The sequence below is a fragment of the Solanum pennellii genome, chromosome 4, assembly GCF_001406875.1.
Source record: "Solanum pennellii chromosome 4, SPENNV200".
Taxonomy (NCBI): domain Eukaryota; kingdom Viridiplantae; phylum Streptophyta; class Magnoliopsida; order Solanales; family Solanaceae; genus Solanum; species Solanum pennellii.
The window spans coordinates 3,402,280-3,423,904 of record NC_028640.1 but is presented as its reverse complement, the minus strand read 5'-3'; the positions used below and the strand labels follow the sequence as shown (position 1 = coordinate 3,423,904).

General features: G+C 27.4%; 2 protein-coding genes and 1 long non-coding RNA gene across 3 annotated transcripts; 1 reads left to right on the top strand and 2 right to left on the bottom strand.

The window, feature by feature from the left end:
• The first annotated feature begins 3,116 nt into the window (after nucleotides 1-3,116).
• LOC107016232 (phosphoenolpyruvate carboxylase kinase 2-like) lies at nucleotides 3,117-4,812 on the top strand. Its single transcript, XM_015216724.2, has 2 exons — nucleotides 3,117-3,944; nucleotides 4,358-4,812. Exons 1-2 carry the CDS (start codon nucleotides 3,161-3,163, stop codon nucleotides 4,405-4,407), a joined length of 834 nt encoding a protein of 277 aa, XP_015072210.1. The 5' UTR covers nucleotides 3,117-3,160; the 3' UTR covers nucleotides 4,408-4,812.
• Nucleotides 4,813-9,955: 5,143 nt separating this feature from the next.
• Nucleotides 9,956-11,120, bottom strand: LOC107017509. The gene is made up of 2 exons (XR_001456510.2): nucleotides 10,873-11,120; nucleotides 9,956-10,073 (listed from the first exon to the last, which is right to left on the bottom strand). It is a non-coding gene; the product is annotated as an uncharacterized LOC107017509 (long non-coding RNA).
• A 4,358-nt stretch (nucleotides 11,121-15,478) lies between these two features.
• Nucleotides 15,479-16,909, bottom strand: LOC107015663 (phosphoenolpyruvate carboxylase kinase 2-like). The gene is made up of 2 exons (XM_015215993.2): nucleotides 16,078-16,909; nucleotides 15,479-15,991 (listed from the first exon to the last, which is right to left on the bottom strand). Exons 1-2 carry the CDS (start codon nucleotides 16,859-16,861, stop codon nucleotides 15,936-15,938), a joined length of 840 nt encoding a protein of 279 aa, XP_015071479.1. The 5' UTR covers nucleotides 16,862-16,909; the 3' UTR covers nucleotides 15,479-15,935.
• Nucleotides 16,910-21,625: the final 4,716 nt, after the last annotated feature.

Sequence of the window (21,625 nt, the reverse complement as noted above, 5' to 3'; positions counted from 1 at the left end):
TATATATAAGGTACTTAAATTATCATAAATCAAGTTTTTATATTATTTTGATTCACAATAAAATATGTGTTCATGAAGTGTGCCAGATAGACAAGTTAGGAATCACTTTCAAAAGATATTAAATAATTCTAGTTTTTTTTTAATAACTAGTTGCTATTTGACAACAAATTCTATTAACTATATATATTATTATTAATTTCTACCAAACAAATAAAGAATGGAGTGTGAAAGTTGAGTCACCCCACATTATTGTCATTTGGTGGCTCATGTGGCACTTTATGATTTATACTATTTAATAAGATAGAATATAGTTGAACTTTTTTATGAAAATGATGTGAAAAACTATGGGCTATTTTGAAAATTTGTGGTCTTGGTATAAAGTATTGCTATTTCCATCCCGAATGGATCATGCAGAGTGCAATTTAAATTTAATTGAAGTCTTCATGTGAATTTTAAATATCGGATGAAAAATTAAAAATATATATATAGTAAAACTTCTTTATATCAATATAGGCGGGAATATGAAATATTAATATTTTATAGATATGTTATTTAATTGATAAATTAACATTTATAATTTAAAAAGTGTTTTGACATCAAAAAAGTTGTTCAGCGACGAAATCTCAAAGAATTTGAAAGAATCCACTTGTGAGAACATCATTCATAAGCTTGAGGTCATGATTAAGGATCTCGGTTACTGCGATAAAATGGATGTTAATAACCTATTGGATGGTTAAAAATGATACATGTTTAGAGGTCTAGAGCTTAGAACAAATTGTGGATACCATTGAAAAAACAACGTTTATGATAAAGTTGAAGATATTATAATATATTTGAAACCAGTTACGCGTGATGAAACACTTGCATCTAAAACCTTTCACAATTTTATGGTGCAATTAAAAAAGACAACATCAAAACTTTTGGATGCAATAAGAAAAGTTAGAGATGAGTTTTAATTAGATTTAAATTTTAACCAAAAAAAGGATATAATATAATCATATTTCACTAAAAAAAATTTAGTATTTGTATTTTTAAAGAATTATAAATTTATAATATTAGGAGAAAATGCATAAATACCCTCCCCCAAACCTATGTCTGAAATCTCAGAGACACACTTATACTATACTAAGGTCCTATTACCCCTGAACTTATTTTGATAAATAATTTTCTATTCCTTTTCGGTCTACGTGACACTAGCTTGAAAAAAATGTCAATACGTGCTGGGCCCACAAGATAGTGTCACGTTGCCGAAAAGAGGTAAAAAATTATTTATAAAATAAGTTCAGGAGGTAATATGACCTCAGTATAGTATAAATGTCTCTGAGATTTCGGACATAGGTTGAGGGAGTACTTGTGCATTTTCCCTAATATTAATGAGACCATATGTTTATATAAGAATCTTCTGAAAATATATTATCTTATTATATTATCAAAACGAGACACTTTTTCTTAAAAATAAGCCTAAAAATTATTTTTAAAAAATATATAGGCTCTAATAGAAAATTTCGCTTTATAACTTATCGACAATTACTAGTGATTCAGACTTCATACAAACGAGCCTCTTTCACCCCCCCCCCCCGTCCAACCACCCCTAATACTTATAAATTATCACGTCTCTTAGTACCAAACAAAAAATAAAGTGATAATTGAAGTGACACATGATCATTTTGCAATTGTTAAATTTTCATTTGCTTTTTCTTTTATATGAAGGTTTAAATTATTTATTGGCCTCCAATAATTGACCTTTTATTTTAATTTTTTAAAATTTTATTTGTTATTCAATATTTATATTAGATTTTAATTAATCTGAATGTATACAATTTAGAGCTCATTCGGAAAAAGTTCCTTCTATTAATTTTTTTTACATTCAAAATTTAAAATCGAGACTTTTGACTATATAAAAAGCGGATTAATCTTCTGTACTACACTTTTGAGTGGTTCCCATAATTAACTCCAAATATTTGAGTTATCCAAACACTTGTCTTCCTCAAATATTTTTAATTTTATTTTAGTGCATTATAAAGGAGAGGATAATATCGTTGATTTCGATTTGTTGAAGTTGACAAGTTAAATAGTTTATTAAATTTCGAAGGTCAATCCCTATGAAATTTTGAGATTATTGGATTGTGCTTTTGAATATCAAATTTTGGTGTATTTTGGAGTTGATTAGAGTAATTTTAATGCAAAAAACATTGATAATTTTTTTCGAGAACTTCTTGTAATTCATAAGGAGTTACGAATAATTTATTCTAAAGTTATGAAATATTGAGTTGTGAGAAGTATATTAATAAGATTACTCTTGGTGACTAGTGATTTTTATATCATGACTTTTTGCGATGAAATTCTGTTAATTCGTTAATCTGAATTTCAAATAAAATATTTATTTTATCTTTAATTCTAACTTTGTAAATTCAAAATAAAATAGTCAAACACCTACTAAATATATTATTTAATTAAAAAGAAGTTCACTTTCTTGCCGTTAATATACAAACAATACCTGTTATGACCTAATTGCTTACACTATGAAAGTCAATTAACCAAACTTTCTCCACATAAACCTTAAATTTATTTTATTTTATTTTATATCATATGATATAAAATAAAAATTTAATATATGTAGAATTTACGTTGATTAAAATTAAACAATTTTATAATAAAACATGCAATATTCCTCGTGCCTTGTCATATTCATGACTCAACTATTGCCGTCCTACTTGCCCCACTTAATAACTTCGCGATATAATTTAATTTGACATGAAATTAACATATTTTATATATTTTATATAATTTAATTTGACATAAAATTTACGTATTTTATATACTTTATAGGAAAATATGGTTAGAGTAATAGTGAGTCTGTGAATCATTACTTTTTTAATCACGTTAAATTTGTGCGAGTTAATCAGCTTATAATTTTGATTGACTAAAAAAAATAAAAAGCAAATAGAGGTAAAAAGTTTTAGTCAAATAAAATAACGACTTGTTTAAGTACATCAAATTTCTGTAAATTAATGACCCATTCATTTATTTACTCGATTAATGACCCCATGTAAAACCTTAGGCTATAAATATTCGATTTTATAACTTTATAAATATAACTTATTTCATTCGTTTAAAACCCCAAAATTAAAAAAAAAAAGAGAACAAAGCCTTTGAAAAAATGTTTAAAACTTTGAAAAACGATTTTCAAATTTGCGAAGAAATCGGCCGTGGTAGATTCGGTACCGTCTACCGCTGCTTTTCTCCGGCGACCGGAGAATCCTACGCCTGTAAATCTATCGACAAAAACCTCCTCATTGATCCCACCGACCGTGAATGTCTCGATAAAGAACCCAAAATTCTTCAACTTCTTTCCGGTAACCCCAACATTCTTCATCTTTATAAGGTTTACGAAGATGACGATTTCCTTCATATGGTAACCGATTTCTGCCCGAATGGTGATTTATATGAAAGGGTTTCATCTGGGTCGTTGTCAGAATCGGCTGCCGCGGCTATTCTGATTCAATTGGTTTCTGCGATTAGCTATTGTCATCATATGGGTGTAGCTCATCGTGACATTAAGCCGGATAATGTGTTGTTTGATTCTGAGAATAGATTGAAGCTTGCTGATTTTGGATCTGCGGAGTGGTTTGCTGGTTGTGAAGGGAGGAAGATGAATGGGGTTGTGGGTACGCCGTATTATGTTGCGCCGGAGGTTTTAATGGGGAAAGAGTATAATGAGAAGGTTGATGTATGGAGTTTGGGGGTTATTTTGTATATTATGCTTTCTGGGGTTCCTCCTTTTTACGGTGAAACGCCGACTGAAACTTTTCAAGCTGTTCTCAGAGGGAATCTGAGGTTTCCGACGAGGAATTTCCGGTCAGTTTCGCCTGAAGCGAAAGATTTGTTGAGGAAGATGATATGTAAAGATGTTTCCAGAAGATTTTCAGCTGAACAAGTATTGAGTAAGTTAAATTTAATATTTCTGTTCTCGATATCTCTATTCCGTGTCGATATACTTTATTTAAGTCGAATTTATTAGAAATAGCCTCGTAGAATCTCTATCTTTAAATACGATTCGTAGACATTCTATCCTTCCTAAACCTCGCGTGTAGGATTAGTAATTGTTATGACATGAAATGAAATGAGCTTAAATAACAAAGTGATTATTCATATATCGAATCCCAACTTATTTAAGATTGAGACGTTGGTCCTATTTTAGTTAAGGAGCGAAGTTCCAATTTTTTTATTGTTTCTTTTTTACCCCTTCATATTGTGCTCCCTTGATGACTCGAACTTACGTAAAATTGAATGTGAGGGATGCTTACCATCCCAGCAACTCCCAGTCGTTCGTTGATGTTATTTTTGTTAAATACAGGACATCCATGGGTGCTTAATGGAGGAGAAACAAGATCAATGGTTGATTGAACTTGAACAAGATACTAATAAATACTAGTAGCAGTACAAATTTTGATGATAAAAAGAGCTTCTTCTAATGTGTGTGTTTGTGTATATTACACCAAAAAATAAATAGAAAATTATGGGTTGTTATGTTGTGGAGAAGAATCTTGTAGATGATAATGAATCTCCAACTTTATATTATAATATAACAAGATAAAAAAGAAAAAAAAAGATTTCAGTCTATGTAAAAAGATCCAAGCTTACCCCACCTTTATATTTATTATTATTATTTTTAATTATAAAGGGTTGAGGGAGAGAGGGATATATGTATATTTTGGTGCTTTATCAAAGTTTTGTTGTTGAGTTTGAGGAGTTCACTATGTAATAAAAAAGTTTGCTACTTTTGTTATATTATGAATCTTTTTTAGTAAATTTCTACATGCCTTTTATTTAGTATTTCATTATGATTTCTGGTGTTTTCTTGAGTGGGAGTTTATCGAAAATGGTTTTTCTATCTCTCAACGTAAGGGAAAGGTTTAGATTTGTGTATATACTGTCCTTTTTGGACTTCATTTGGAGGATTACACGAAATATGTTATTGTTGTTGTTTCAAGTTATAATCTTGTTTAGTATTTTATGTTGAATTGAGGTTTATTGGAAACTGGCTCACTACATCTCCAAGTAAAGGTAAGGTTTATGTATATATTGTTGGGAAAAAGGATAAAATACTCCCGAACTATCGTATATGCAGATACCTCCGTCATACTTTGGGACATTGGTGTCTCTCCAATTCAAAAACTTTAGCATATATGTCGTTCACTCTAACAGAAGACTATATAGGGACACGTGGTTCATGACAGATTGGGGGTAGATTTGTCCTTTTTCTTATATGTTTTTCTGCTTAGACATTGCTTGTAGAATTACTCGAGATATATTATTGGTGGTGATGTGATAAGTAAATTTTTACATAGGCTTGTGGTTAAAATTCGACTAAAGCTCCCTAAAAAAACATATAAATAAATATGATATGGTTTATTGACTTACGTATAAATAATTTACTAATTATATAATTTTCTCTTAAACAAGACTTCTGAATCATAAAAAATTATAATTAAGGAAAAATGATTATTATTCTTCTTGAATTATTTGAATTAGCTTAATTTTTTTATTACATTTATTTGCATAAAATACTTTTTATGATTAGACAACTAGCTTAAAAATACATTCAATTATTCAAGTAGCTCAAGAATATCATTTTCACCTCCTATTGCTCAAAACTACTAAACTATTTTAAATGAGACAATTTTATCAATTTGACCTTATTACCTTAAATGTTATGTAAAGTGAAAAGAAAGTTCATCAATTTGTACTTTGTAGAACTACAAAAGTAAAAAATCTACAAAAATATGAAAAGAAAAATATATATTATACATAAAGTTTTCAAAATAAGTTAAAATCATCATATAAATGAAGGATGGTCCCTCTGAATTTACTAGAAGAAAATAGTTTTTTTGTATTGATTTCAGTATTGAAGCTTCGATTAATTTTAAATTAAGTATTATAAGACTCATTCGGATACGACACATTCAATAAGCTTTTCTTTATATATAAAACTCAAAATCTCTAATTAAAATAAAATAATCTCATTATCGCACCACAATTTAATAACTCAATTTAAAACTTTAATTAAGAATAAAATAATCTCATCATCGCCCCGAAGAAGAAAATAATGTTAGCATTTTTATTTATTTATTGTGTTTGGATTAATGAAGTACGGTAGGTTGTACTCATCTAATTTGGTAGACATTAATTAAGTAGTGGTGGGTCATATTTCTTTTAGCTTTTGTGGGTCTGGGGAATGGAATCCACAAAAGATAGCATATCCATATGCTTTTAGGTTTTTTCCGGGTCGTTTAGACATAAAAATTGTGAAATTTGAAAAAAATTATAATAGTCATAAAATGCGTATTGCTAAGTTTTAGGGTGTCTTCTATTTGGATAATATATAACTATGTCATTTAATTTGATTTTAACGGATATTTATCTTCTTCAATTTTCGAATGTGAATAAATTGAAACATGTATTCTAGGTAACGTAATACTAATTAATTTGAATATATCTCATACGAATGGCTATATGAGACGCATATAGATATTTGTTCAATTTTATATAAATTCAAATATCTAATTATGATATATCTAAAATTAAATATATAAATGACAACATAATAAAAACAACGAAAAATAGTAAATTTCTACTTACACTTATGGTTACAAGCTTAGAACTCGATCAACGCTCCCCCCAAAAAACATATGAATATACACAATTTGATCGATTGTCAAATAGTTTACTAACATATTATAAAATAAACAATTCTTTTCTCTTTAAATTTAGGAAAGATAACGTGAATTAATTGAATAATTAATAATAAAGAAATAAAATGACACATGACACTTTATAGCTGGTTAGCAGCAGTGCAAACACTGCCTCACACGTCTCACGTGCGTGGTAATGGGTCAATATGATCTATTTACAAAGATATTAAATAGTTCCGTGGGTAATAGAACACTTCAAAAATTTAAGATATCTTTATATAATTTTGGAACAATTTTATTAGTGACTTTATGTTTTTTCTACAATCATAAATATTCTCTCCTTTTCACAAAGAATGACCTGATTTGACTTGACACATAGTTTAAGAGTATAAAGAAGACTTTTGAATCTTATGGTCTTACATTAAAGTTAGGTTAAAATTGTCCTTGATCTTGTGGCCGTAAACATGCCACGTGAAAAATTGAAATTAAAATGTTATAAAAAAAGTTATTCATTTAAACGGACTAACAGAAAAAGATGATCTTTTTTTAAACGGAGAGAGTACGTATAAATGAAGGGTGGTCAATTATTATTTTTATAGAATTAAAAGGAAATAAAGCTAAAGTTATTATAAAGGGTACGGTAAGTGTACTAATTTAATTTGATAGCCATCAATCAAGGAGTGGAATCCACAAAAGATAGCATATCCATGTGCTTTTGAGCTTTTTCGATGGTTTTTAGACATAAAAATTATAAAATTCGAAAAAGAAAATAGTTTGAAAATGATATTTAAAATTTTTAAATTTAGTTGAATATGTATGATATTGAATAAAAATTATAAAAAAGTATTACTATAATCATACAAAATTAATTCTCTTTGACCAAACTTTATTATTGGTACAATAAGTAGTGGACAAATTGGTTATAATAAGCTATATTGCGTGTAATAAGTGTTGTGTGTATTATCACTTTATTGATCACTAAGGTAAAATTAGTGGCAATAATATTAATTTATTAACAGAAAAAAAATAATTTTAATTATTCTTAATTCCAATACTTTTATTTGATTTAATGCCATTGTTTATGATTATATTTTTTTTTGGTGCAAATGGTAGAAAAAGCGATTTACAAAAACCAATTTTGCAAAAGGGTTAAAATAAGGGATAATAGCTTCTTTTTTTTATCTTTTAATTATTAACAAACTTTTTAGGGAAACTTTCACATATAGCAACTTAAAAATAATTAATTACTCTCTATAGCTATAATTTGATAATTACAATTTGTAGCTACATGTTATTTGGAGGAGAGAGGCGAGCGAGACTGGGAGAGAGAGGAGAGAGAGGGGGAAAAGAGTGGGAGAAAGGTGAATTGTATATGTATATTGGTTTGTATATTATACATATGTAATTGTATATATGGCAAGAGAGATTGGGAGAGGGAGGAGAGAGGCAAGCGAGATCGAGAGAGTCGAGTGAGAGAGGGCAGAGAGTGGGAGAGAGGTGAATTGTATATGTATATAATTGTATATAAATGTATATTATACATATACATTTGTATAAATGGCTAGCGAGATTGGGAGGGGGAGGAGAAAGGCGAGCGAGATTGAGAGAGGGAGGAGAGAGGCGAGCGAGAGAGGGCAGAGAGTGGGAGAGAGGTGAATTGTATATGTTATATAGGCTAAAAAATTGTATATTATACATATTTATATAATTAATTTCTTCTAGTTTTCAATTGATAATATAACCATTCTTATTTTAAATTATTTTTCATGAGATATAGTACTCCAAATATGTTCAAATTTCTTCTAATAATTTCTTCATTTTCATGAAAAATTTACTTTTTCTGCAAATAGTATTCAATATTTTTTAAATAAATAATAACTTATAACCTATATAATTAAAAATGAGACTCCTTAAATTTAGGGGTCTAAGGCACATGTCTTTGTTTTTACACTGTCGAGACACCCCTGGAAATATGTTATGGCAAAAAATGATAAAGAAAATGTCTAGAAACCAATAAATAATGTCAATTATTCTAGAATAGTAAGAAGTAGGGTCAAGGGGTGATTTAATTGTTGGGAGGAAAAAATTATGCTTTTTAGAATAAATGGTGGATTGTTTTATTTTATATTTTACGCCTTTTTTACATCAGAATTAATAATTTCGAGATTATTATAATCATCTTTTTGTAATATCTTTTAGAATAAGAAAAGGTCTTATTCGTTTTTTTACTCTAAAAAATAATTTATAATTTCCTTAACCCACATTTTTAAAAAAAATAATAAATAAATCTAAATGTGTTTCTTGAGTATTAAATAATTAAAGGAATTAAGAAATATTATTAGCATATGCTTGTAAGTGTGGATGAAAAATGGAAAAGGACTTGAATATGTATAACACCAATGTTTCTTTTGTAGCTTTATAGAGTGGGAATGGAATTCTATAAAAGAATTGACATGTGTTTTGATTCCTTTTTATTTTTTTATTATCATATCGGTTGAAGATTATAAAAATATAAAATGTTTGAAATTTTGGTTTTTGAGTCTCTAGAGGGAAGCATTAGAGTAACGATAAAATTATTTCTATATATTTGATTTAGGTTAGAAGTTTGAGGCTTATAAATACTTTTTAGTATTTGCATTAGAATAGACGATCTACAATACATTTTTTAAAATATGGTCCTTCACCAATCCTTAATAATGCATTATATTTTGTGCATTGATTTGTGCTTTTCTTTTAGTTTTTAAGATTCAAAATTTAAACAATTGCTGAATTTCTTTCTCATTAATAATTAGGTAGATGTTGATATATCTACCTAATAGTGATCAACAAATCATATATGATATATCCGATTTTATAGAAATAAAATAGTTTAATGTGTAAAACATTTTATGTTTATACAGACTACTACAATGAAATAACGAATTGAAGAAGGCAATAAAAATTAAAAGATCAAATTGTCAAAAATATTACTCTATTTGATTAAATTGGGGATGCGAGCCCAAAACTAAAACATAAACCTAAACGACTAGAGTTTATATATCTGAAAAGACCAATGACATCCTTAAAGAATAGCTCACCATTAAATTCGATCTGAAACACCCCTTATATGAGGTCTCAGATCAACTGCTGAAAAATATTTTTTACTTAATAATAATTAGATAGATATCGTTAATATATCGATACATGTATATTAGAGTGATCAATAAATCTTGATAAAATAAAAAATGATAATGGAAGCAAAAAAAGTTTAAAAGATCAAATTATCAAAAAAGTATTAATTTCATTAAAAACTTAAGTAACATAACATTATATGGAATTAATATTGAGAGCAATATTTTGTTGAACATTCATTCAAGCAATTTTCCCTTAGCTTCCCATCTGCACCAAAAATTAATAAACATAAGCAATCAATGTAATGTTAACTTCACATATAGAACAAACAAACCAAAAAAAAATAAAATTAAATATACAAAAATTTGACCAACAATTTAAAAAGTTTATAATATTTTTTTATTTTAATATAAATTAACTTTTTTTTCTATTTTAATTAAAAGGTATTAAATCTTTTTAAAAAAAGATAAAAGTGTTCAATAATATAGTGTGAACTATGTTATTTTACCATTCTGGCTTAATTTTCTGGTCAAAAGAATTTTTCCTCTGAAAAGTTATTTCTATAATTAAAATAACTTTTTTTTAAATTACGATAACAACAATTTCCATATGTCTTAAATAAATTGAAAAGTATTCTTATCAATAAATTGTCTTTGACTAATATTTTCAAGAAGTTATTTTACAAGTCAAATTATGAAAAAGAAGCTATGGACAATTTAAATTTAATAAAGCTTTTAAATAATTTTTTAAAAAATAAATATGAAGCTTTCAACGAGTAATTTTATCCATAAAAAATAAATTAAAAAATACCTTTTTCTAGAACCTATCTTTTCAGCTTCTGCTTAAAATATGAAAACTAATTTTTGCTACTAACTAAAAAATATTTGTATTTCTATTTAATTTTTAAAAAAATCATGAGAAAAATTGTAAGGCGTGGAATAAAACTTTTATAAACTACAAGGTGAAAAATTCAGAAAACCAATCAAACACATTCATAATTCTTTTAGATAATATATTCGTTAAATTTTTTTTAAAAGTTTAACCTAAAAAGGGAAAAAAAATATACCTTTTTTAAATTCGAAGCAACGATGAGTTGAACAAGTAAGTCGACAATTTAATGTTTTAGAAGAAATTGGAGGATGTTCATGACAATAATTCTTCAAACAACTTTGATAGCAAAAATCAAAGACACACCATATTCTACATTTTTTTTGGCAAGATACTTTTATAACCTCATCAACACCTTCAACATTATTTGTTATAAAAATTACACTAAGAAAAAATATTCCTAAAACTTTAGTAAAATTCATAATTTATAATTTGTTAGTAAATTGATAATTTTTGTGTGTGTTTAGATGAAAGTAAATTGATGCTATTTATATTCAAAGTTTTATAATAAAGTTAAGTGAACTTAATATATAAAATATGGTTAAGGAAATTAGACTTTTTTTCAACAATAAATGAGAGTTAATTTCACTTTATCCTCTTGACGTTAACAGTTGAGAAAAAATTATTTTTGTGCAATAATTACTACATGAAATCAATCAATATATTATTTAAGCATTTATGCAAAAATATGAGTAGTTTATAATTAACACTCTGAGAAATAATTAAACGTTTTTCTTGCTATGAATTTGTGAGAAATTTATCTTATAATACATGGTTTTCTTATCAGGTTACAGAAAAAAATACACAGCGAAAAAAAAATTATTACTGTAATAATGAGAATCTTTTTAATTTTTCCGTATGATAACATTACTTACTGATTCAATGAGTCCGGAGTCTGAAAGGTATAAAATATTAACAAAAATTTTAAAACGGCATATAAAATTTTATATTAACCAAAACGGCAAAATCGTTAGAATAACAGCGATTTTCTCCGCCGGAAAAAGCAAAATCGTTGTTACTGCAGCGGACTTGCAAAATGTGATTCTTTTTAAAGAAAATCGCTAATTTTTTTTAAAAAAAAAGTTTCTTTTTAAGAAAATCGCTACCTAGACAGCAATTTTCATTTTTTTTATAATTTTTTAAAAAAAATCACATTTTGCAAAATCGCTGCTATAGCAGTGATTTTGCTTTTTCCAGAGGAGGAAATCGCTGTTGTTCTAGCGATTTTATCGTTTTGGTTAATATAAAATTTTATATACCATTTTAGAATTTTGTTAATATTTTATACCTTTTAAGCTCCAAACTCGTGATTCAATCTCCAATCTAGTGAACCTCTTCTATTTTCCTTCAAAATGAATTGCTTTGAATTAAATGTTTATAACTACTTTCTATATATTAGGTATAGTAATTAAAGGAGTCCAAGAAATATCTTTTTTTTTTTATAAGAAAAACATGAATCTTGATTTTCATTGAAATTATCAACATATCATATTTTTACTATTTGTATTCTATATACTTAATTCTTGTCTTGCAAAATAAATAGAATTCATCCAACCATTTTCCTTTCAACTATCACCTAACAAATATTTGTTAAAATGTGTCACAAAGACCAAAAAAAAAAAGAAATTTAGAGTAAAAACTCTTTCCGAATAATCGATCATTTGAATGTCACGTCAGTTAAAAGGTGTCTAAAGTTTCAAGATACAAGTTTAGGACATTAATAAAATCTTAATTTAATTAAAATATATTTATAAAATTACGAAGAATACTTGTACGTTGTCTCAGATCAAAAAAGTACATTTATAAAACTATAAATATACTCCATCCATTTCAAAAAGAATGATCTCCTTTCTCTTTTAGTCTGTTTCAAAAATAATGATCTCTTTATTTTTTTGGTAACATTTAAAATCAACTTTCCACATGAAATGTTTAAGACCACAAGATCAAAAGATAATTTTATACATTTAATCTAAACTTTAATTTAGGATCACAAGATACAAAAATTTTCTTTATACTCTTAAATTGCGTGCCAAATCAAACCAAATCATTTTTTGCGAAACAAATAGAGTATTTATAGAGAGATTCCCATTCCATACATGGTTCCATTTGATAGGTTTGCTGACTGATCTATGCAAATATGTCTTTTATCTCTTGCAATTTTTCTACTTATTGAAAGTTGAAAAAATGAAACAATTGGCCACTTGACTTATCACATGGGTCTTTGGTTGTGGTGTCCCCTTTCATTTATTAATCAATTAAATTGTCACCATCATTCACCAAACTTCTTATGATCTGTCCATTTATTTATAACTATATAATTAATTGTAACTACCTAGTTCTCAAGATTGTGTTTGGATGATGAACAAGTGTATTAGTTAGTTAGGTTACAAAACAAAAATAAAAAACAATGTTTCAAGAAAGTATATTTGGATACTTTAATTTGGTCTTCAATTGACAATTAAATATTCTATACTCGTTTTTAATGTATTTCATGAACAACAAAAGTTGGCGTATATAAATTTTGAAATTGTTTAAATGATCATTTTGTAAGTTAGAATGTTCAACTAGCACAAAGAAGACGAGTTGATGTGTCATAATATGCATATTAAAAAGGAAAATATGTCTGAAATATATTCAAACTTTGACTGAAATTGTTGTAACAATCTCAAACATTGGACACGACCTATAACCTCTTGCACTATTTAATAGTGGATTTTAAAGATGTATAAGTTTACAACTGAACAAGTTACTATTTATAATAATGCAATATTTATGATGTACACGTTAATACTTATATATCTTTAAAATACATTATTAAGTACTGCACGAATAATTGATCCTTCCCATAGTTTGAAATTGTTCCATCAATTTCGATCAAAGTTCGAATATATTTCAAACTCATTCCCCCGTTAAATATTTAAGTATTTACTTCAGCTAAAATCAAATTTGGTTTTACATTTGTGTATTTTCCTTTTTGTTGTTTTTTATAAAGATTAATATCAAATGCAATTACTATTAATAAAACTATTTACTATTTCTTTTAATCATATTTGTACATTTTTTTTATTATTCTAAAAAATAAAAGTCGACTCTTCTTATTTCAATTTATATGACATAATTTAATTGATTTCGACTTAAAAGAAAGGAATGAAAATTTTGGAGTCTTTTTATCTTAAATAGGGAAGAAGGAATATAGTATATGCTAAATAATATGCTACAAAATATCCCAAACTTAAGAAACACATCATATAATAGCACATGAATAAAGCATAAAAGTCAATTAAGATGTTTCATACTATAACTTTCAACAAGTTGCACAAATAAGATTCACATCAATAAAGTAGAAGAAAAAAAAAACATAATTCAATTGTTCAACAATAGTAATATAAAGTATTGCATTCTCTAACTGTGATTTCAAAAAAAATTATTATATATCCAATTGCATTATTAAAGCAACAAACTTTATTATACAGTGCTCCTATAAACATAATTAAAGGACAACCACTAATGCCTCCATAATAAATTTTTTTACATAAAGTTATAGAAAAAACATAAATTTCACATAGCTAAGGAATCTCTTTTTATTTTCTTATCCCAACCCATAGGAGATACCTTATCATTTCTTCTGTTTCAATTTGATGTGTTTCTCCATCTTCACTTCAGATTTTACTTATAAAATTTCACGAAACAAAAAAAAAGACACAATACATAAATATGACTTTAATTTAACGTCAACTGACTACTATAATCTTTAAATTTGAAGGTGTATAAGTAAGCACTTCAACTGGTATAAAATTGAACAAATATACACATTTATCCTACATGGCAATTTTATGTCCTACGTGTATTACGCTATGTAGGACACGTGTAGCTATTTATTCAGTTTTATGCAAACTTAAGTAAGTGTGTATGCATACTCAAAATTGAAAGACATAATTAAGAGTCATGTTTACGTATTATTCCGTAAAAGAATATGTACCACACCTAATAGGTTGGCAATATCTATAAACTAAAAGGCATATGCTATAATAAGATACAAAATACACCTTATCTTTGTAGATTCCATTACCACCACCCACACATCAACAAAAAAACTACAAGATCCACCATTCCTTTTCTTGATAGGTGCTAAAAGGATCAGTACAATCAACTGTACTTCACCTCAAGTCTTTTGCTTTTTTTTCCATTTTCCTGATGAATCCAACTTAGAGAAAAGCATAGGTTATATCAACATAAGCCTCTTTGAAAACTCAAAAAGACACTCCTTTCTAATTTTCCAAACTCAAGAAACACATTGCAGAATCTATGGAGAATGGACACTTCCTCATCATAAAGCTTAATTCAAGATTCATATTAGTAAAACAACATACTTTTAATTCAAACTATAAATAACTAGAAAGAGTCCTACTTTTCTTCTTATCTTCGTTAATCGCTCTCAAAAACTAAAAATGACTTATTGTTAGTATAAACCCTAACATTAGTATAGCCAAAGAAGGCAAGATGTACGCAAACTATACCTCTTGGTAAAGAGGCAACAACAACAATGACATACTCGATATAATCACACTCCGACAAGTGATGGGGCAATACGCGAACTTCACCTCTAGGTAAAGAGGCAACAACAACACTAACATACTCGATACAATCACTCCCACAAGTGGAGTCTAAGGTAGATAAAATGGACGTAAACTTTACCACCACTACTTTCTAGGGGGTAAAGAAACTGTTTCCGATAATTCATATCTATAAACCAGAACTACATAATCAAGAATTCAACAACAAACTATCAACAAAAGATTGTGCTTCAAGACACTAATATTATAGAAGATATCTCAAAGATTACAAAAAAAAAAAAAGAAGCAAACTTTATTATTACATAATAACAAAACTTGAAGGATAAACACTTATCCTTCTCCTTCTCTTCCACAACCTTTCATATACCAAAAAAACACATAAAAGTGGGAAAATCATCTATTTCTACATAGCCAGAAAACTTTTTTTTTTTTTAAGGAGATTCATTATCCTCTTCAGATTCTTCTCCATAACACAGCAACAACATCTCAAAGGAGAAAAAAAGTTCAAAGAGGGAACCCCCTTCTCCAACAAAGGGCTTTTCTTTCTCCTCAGTTTCTTCCTTTTTTCAAATGGAGCTGGTGATATTGATGTATATACAGCTAAAACTTATCAGTAGTATTTATAGAGTAGTTAGGGAAAAACCAGTTATCATCATCTTCTTCTTCTTCAGTTTAGATCAGCCATTGTTCTTGTTTCTCCTCCATTAATCACCCATGGGTGTCCTGTATATAACAAAGAACATCAAAATCAGCAACTCAAAAAAACAGGGGAAAGCAAATTAAGTGAAAATAAGAGAAACTGAACTTACTCAGTACTTGTTCAGCTGAAAATCGTCTGGAAACATCCTTACATATCATCTTCCTCAACAAATCTTTAGCTTCAGACGAAACAGACCTGAAATTCCTCGTCGGAAACCTCAAATTCCCTCTAAGAACAGCTTGAAAAGTCTCAGTCGGCGTTTCACCGTAAAAAGGAGGAACCCCAGAAAGCATAATATACAAAATAACACCCGCACTCCACACATCAACTTTCTCATTATACTCTTTCCCCATTAGAACCTCCGGCGCAACATAATACGGCGTACCCACAACCCCACTCATCATCCTCCCTTCACAACCCGCAAACCACTCCGCAGATCCAAAATCAGCAAGCTTCAATCTATTCTCAGAATCAAACAACACATTATCCGGCTTAATGTCACGATGAGCTACACCCATATGATGACAATAGCTAATCGCAGATACCAACTGAGTCAGAATAGCCGCGGCAGCCGATTCTGACAACGGCCCAGATGAAACCCTTTCATATAAATCACTATTCGGGCAGAAATCGGTTACCATATGAAGGAAATCGTCATCTTCATAAACCTTGTAAAGATGAAGAATGTTGGGGTTACCCGAAAGAAGTTGAAGAATTTTGGGTTCTTTATCGAGACACTCACGGTCGATGGAATCAATGAGAAGGTTTTTATCGATAGATTTACAGGCGTAGGATTCTCCGGTCGCCGGAGAAAAGCAGCGGTAGACGGTACCGAATCTACCACGGCCGATTTCTTCGCAAATTTGAAAATCGTTTTTCAAGGTTTGGAACATCTTTTTTTTTTAAGGCTTTGTTTGGTATTTTGGGGTTTAAGTTTATGGAAATAAGGTGTATTTATAAAATTAAGGGAAGGGTATTTATGGAAATAAAATTAATAACGAATATTCGCATAAGTGGAGGTGCGTTTTATTTGGAGGAGAGATAGTAATATTTAGAATCTTCTCGTTTAAGGATCCGTTTGATCATGTGAAATAAAATACGCGAGTATTTAGTCGATTAGTTAAAAATAATTATTATTTATATATTAGTCGTGGAGGAAAGTTCAAGTAAAATATTCTTTTTTGAAATTTTAGAAAATAAAATCTCAATACGAGTTCTCTTATTCTTTTTTTATTTTTTTCAATCGAAAAATAACTAGAAACATCTATATTTATAAGAGATTAGATCTAGTAAAAGATCAAATTAAATTAGGATTAGAAGACATATTTCTATATGAATTAAAACATACAAATTATAATTAAACTAAATTAAATATAGTAAATATAGATTTTGTAGGAATTGTAAATCTATTGGAACACAATTTGATTCTAAACTTTTTTTTAAAAAACTTTTGTACCAATATTAGTTAGTAAATAAATAATTCAACATTAATTAATAATAGTAAGATGGATGAGATTTCTCGAGGTTTAGTTTGATATCTTGAATTTAAATTTGATTATGTAATAGTTTAGAATTTTTAATTTCTGTCATATTTAGTTATATATCTTGAGTTTGAAATATAATGAATTTTTTTATTGAAAATGTTACCTCTCAAAAATGAATTCTATTACGTGCGAATTCAAATTTAATCGAAAAAAAAATAAAATTACGTAAGCAATTGTGTCACTCTTCCTTTCATGCCTACAATATTGTGAACGGCGTGAATTAAGGTGGACTCATTTTCTCCTTTTTTTTTTTTAATGAAATTGCAAATTAATTTATTTTTTTAGAAAAATAATAATAGTAGAAAATTTTGACTTCTAATAATTAGTATAATTAAGCTAGGTTATTTCCCTTAAACATGGGATTTGTTGCTATTGCCTATTGGTGTTGCTAGATAAATTTAATCTTAAACCATATTTATGCAAATTTACAAAGTTACTTTAATCCTTACTAGCAAGGTTATTCCTTTTTTATTATTATTACTCGCTCTGTTCTTTTTTACTTGTTTTGTTGTGCTTTTAGAAAGTTATTCGATTAATTTTCAAAGTTAAATTGAATTATACTCATTCGATATTTTAAAATAAAATTTTAGATATTTAAAAATTATACAAAAAAATATTATTAATTGCAAATTTTTCATATTAATATATAAAATATATATGGTCAAAATTCATATCATTTGACTCTCAGAAATAAAAATTATAACAAGGGATAATGGACAAGTACCCCCTCAATCTATGCCCGTAATCCCAGAGACACGCTTATACAATACTAAGGTCCTATTACTCCCTGAACTTATTTTATTAATAATTTTCTACCCCTTTTCGACCTACATGACACTTTCTTGTGTGATCAACGTTTGTTGACTTTTTCTTTCTAGCTAGTGCCACGTAGGTCGAAAAGGGGTACAAAATTACTTATAAAATAAGTTCAGGGGCTAATAGAACCTTAATATAAATGTATCTTTGAGATTCGGGCATAGATTGAAGGGTACTCGTGCATTTTCTCTTATAACAACTAAAAAGAAACGTGAAGGCGTAATATTTTATTTGATATATCTTTTTTATTTTTTATTTTTTTTTTTGCAAGAAAAATGTCAAATAAACAAATAATGGACGTCCATTCTTTGGAGTCAAAAAAAGGAGTTAGAAAATTGAGACGTGGAGGTTTGGAAAAAAATAAGTGTACGGTACTTAAATAAATTGACAATACAATAATTAATATTGGCACAAATAATCCAAAAATAATATTATGTGAAAAAGAAATTATGGTCCCAAAAATCCTCTTATTTTCCATTATGTCGACCTAACATGTTCTGGATTTATTTACGCATCCACTAACAAACAATTTTTAGGTATGCGAATCGAGAATAATAAATTTCGTATAAACAAAAAAAATATTCAAACAATATTATAATTTATAGCTATACGTCTCGTCTCAAACAAGTAAACAAACTCAAAGTAAAGTTGGAGACAACCTTTCTATTTGCTCAAGAAAATGTACGTGTAAAATGTGGAGTTAATTAATTATGTCTCGGTGAACTTTTTCTTAATGAAAATAAGTCGTTTAATCTGTCTTTACGATAATATAAATTAAATAATAATAATATATTAAGTATAATTTATAAATAAAAATTAGAAAAACTACCTTGTGAAAGCTTAAAAGATGTTTTCATTGACCTTCGATTCAAGAAAAACAGTAAAAAAGTTACGAGGAAAAAACAATAACAACAAAATAATACGATAACGAAAAATCGGAAAAAAGAGGACCAAACACATGTTACTGTTAGTATACAGCTCACCTAAACTTGTAAACCCATGTGGTAGGGCAAATAGAGCTATCAATTTTTTATTCACAAAATAAGATAAATTAGTCAATTGATAATTGATATGAGCACTATTTATAAAATTATATTATAATGTGTGTATATCAATGAGCTTTGGGGAAATAACTTTGATAAGTTATCTTGTAACGATAAATATATTGTTGTTTTCACATTTTGAATAATATTAGATCAAAGATTATAATGATACAGTAAATAATCAGCTTTTAGATTCCGAGTGAAAAGTCAAAAACAAACGAAAAAATATCAGTTGGATAACGTATCAAATTGATTTCGAAGAATATGACATTGATATTATAAACCTAACATGGACTTATATTGCCTTTTGGAACATTTGATAAGCTATCTTCTTTTTGTGTTCCCACATTAATTATAGACCACATGAACAACATTTTTTGATTTTTGGTATCAAGATTTTGTTCCATTTAGATCTTTTTTAAATTTATACTTTTTATTTGATTTTATGTCATTTTCAAAAAAAAAAAATATTAAAAAAATGGGGTAATGGGGAGGGGGGATAAAAAGATTAATTACTCCCTCAATTTTGCTATTTTCAAAAGGAAAAAGGGTCTGATATACCCCTCAATTTTATCATTTAGAGCTGATATATCCCTTGTTATGAAAGTGGCTCATATATACCCTTACTTGTAAACAAATGGCTCACATATATCCTTTTCCTCTAACGGAAATGAAAAAAAATAATTTTAATCTAAATTTTTATTTTTTTTTCCTAAAAAATATAATCCCATATGAGTAAATTTAATCCTCGTCAAACATATTTTTTTTTTTGACTTTTTTTTGTTTCAATGACTAATTTATAATTATTATTTTGATAATCAAATTTATTTATGTTTCACTAATATTCTTGTAAAACTTATTGTAGATGACCAAATTTTTTCTTCGAATACGAAATTAAATTACAATACACAAAAAAAAAATTTAAATTTTTTTCTTTAAACTAAGGAATGAAAGACAAAAACAAAATAAGAATTAAGAAATTCAAATAATTATAATAAAAGAAGTCAAAAAATAATTTACGTATGAAAAAAATTAAAATATACCTTGAACTTTAATAGAAGAATCATATATACCCCTAAATAATTTTTTTAAAAAAATTAGAAGTAATAAATATAAATTTAAAACTAATTTTTTAACTTCCGTTAAATGAAGGGTATATGTGAGCCATTTTGTAACGACAGGGGTATATGTGAGCCGTTTGTATAACGGTAAGGGCATATATGAGCCATTTTTATAACGAGAAGTATATCAGCTCCAAATGACAAAGTTGAGGGGTATATCAGACCCTTTTCCCTTTTCAAAAATAAGAAACCTTTAAAATTAGTTAAATATGTTATTAGTTTGATTGAATATGAAATTTGAGGAGGGGAAATAATTAAAAACTCGAATATTAAACATATGTAAAATTTATTAAAATATTTATCTGAATATTATGATATTATACATGTCAAGTGATTTTAGTGTTGGTGTGTCGATAATAAGTCAAGTTTTAAATGTTAATATATTTACAAAAATATTATAGTTTGTTTAAGTTATTATATTTATTTATTAATTGAATTTTCTATTTATTATTTCAAACAAAAGAATCTTTTTGCTTCACTCACACCGTCACACGTTGTGTGTCTTCTAGATGGTTCATATATGACTTAATTAGTAGTATTTCAAGGACCCATTTTTATATTTATTTAAATTTGCTTGAAGAGACTCATTTGACAAAAATGATTACCAATTAAGTTTTATATATATATATATACATATATATTAATATTAATTAATCAATAAGAGAGAAAAGAAAAAGAGATGACAAATTGCTTATAAAGTAATATATTAATCCTAAAAGTCAAGGGTGCATTGATTATGATAAGATAGTTTGTTCGATAATTAAAAAATCTAATTATTTCAATTTGTGTATGTCATTATTGTGTAGAGGTCAAGTTAATTTCGTATCGTTTTAATTTTTGGGTGTTATTTTTGTGCAAAAGTTATATTAATTTTTTATATCGTTTTAATTTTATCGAATGTCCTCGAGCAGACTTGTTTGATAGTTTTCTTTAATAAGTTACATCTTGTTTTAAATAATAAATATCTCTCTTGATATTTTATTTATCAAAACTTAATTTAAAAAGGGCAAATTGTAAAATGATTCCAAAAAAAAAAAAAACTCTCTTTTTAGTCAAATATTCCTTTTTCTTTTTAGTAAAATATTCAAACTGTTTTTTCTCTTGCTTGAAATTAACTTAGAAATGCAATTTCT

Coding starts and splice junctions, on each gene's coding strand:
- LOC107016232 (XM_015216724.2), top strand. CDS start 3,161: ATGTTTAAAACTTTGAAAAACGATTTTCAAATTTGCGAAGAAATCGGC. Junction 3,945..4,357: donor TTCAGCTGAACAAGTATTGA/GTAAGTTAAATT, acceptor TGTTAAATACAG/GACATCCATGGGTGCTTAAT.
- LOC107015663 (XM_015215993.2), bottom strand. CDS start 16,861: ATGTTCCAAACCTTGAAAAACGATTTTCAAATTTGCGAAGAAATCGGC. Junction 15,992..16,077: donor TTCAGCTGAACAAGTACTGA/GTAAGTTCAGTT, acceptor TGTTATATACAG/GACACCCATGGGTGATTAAT.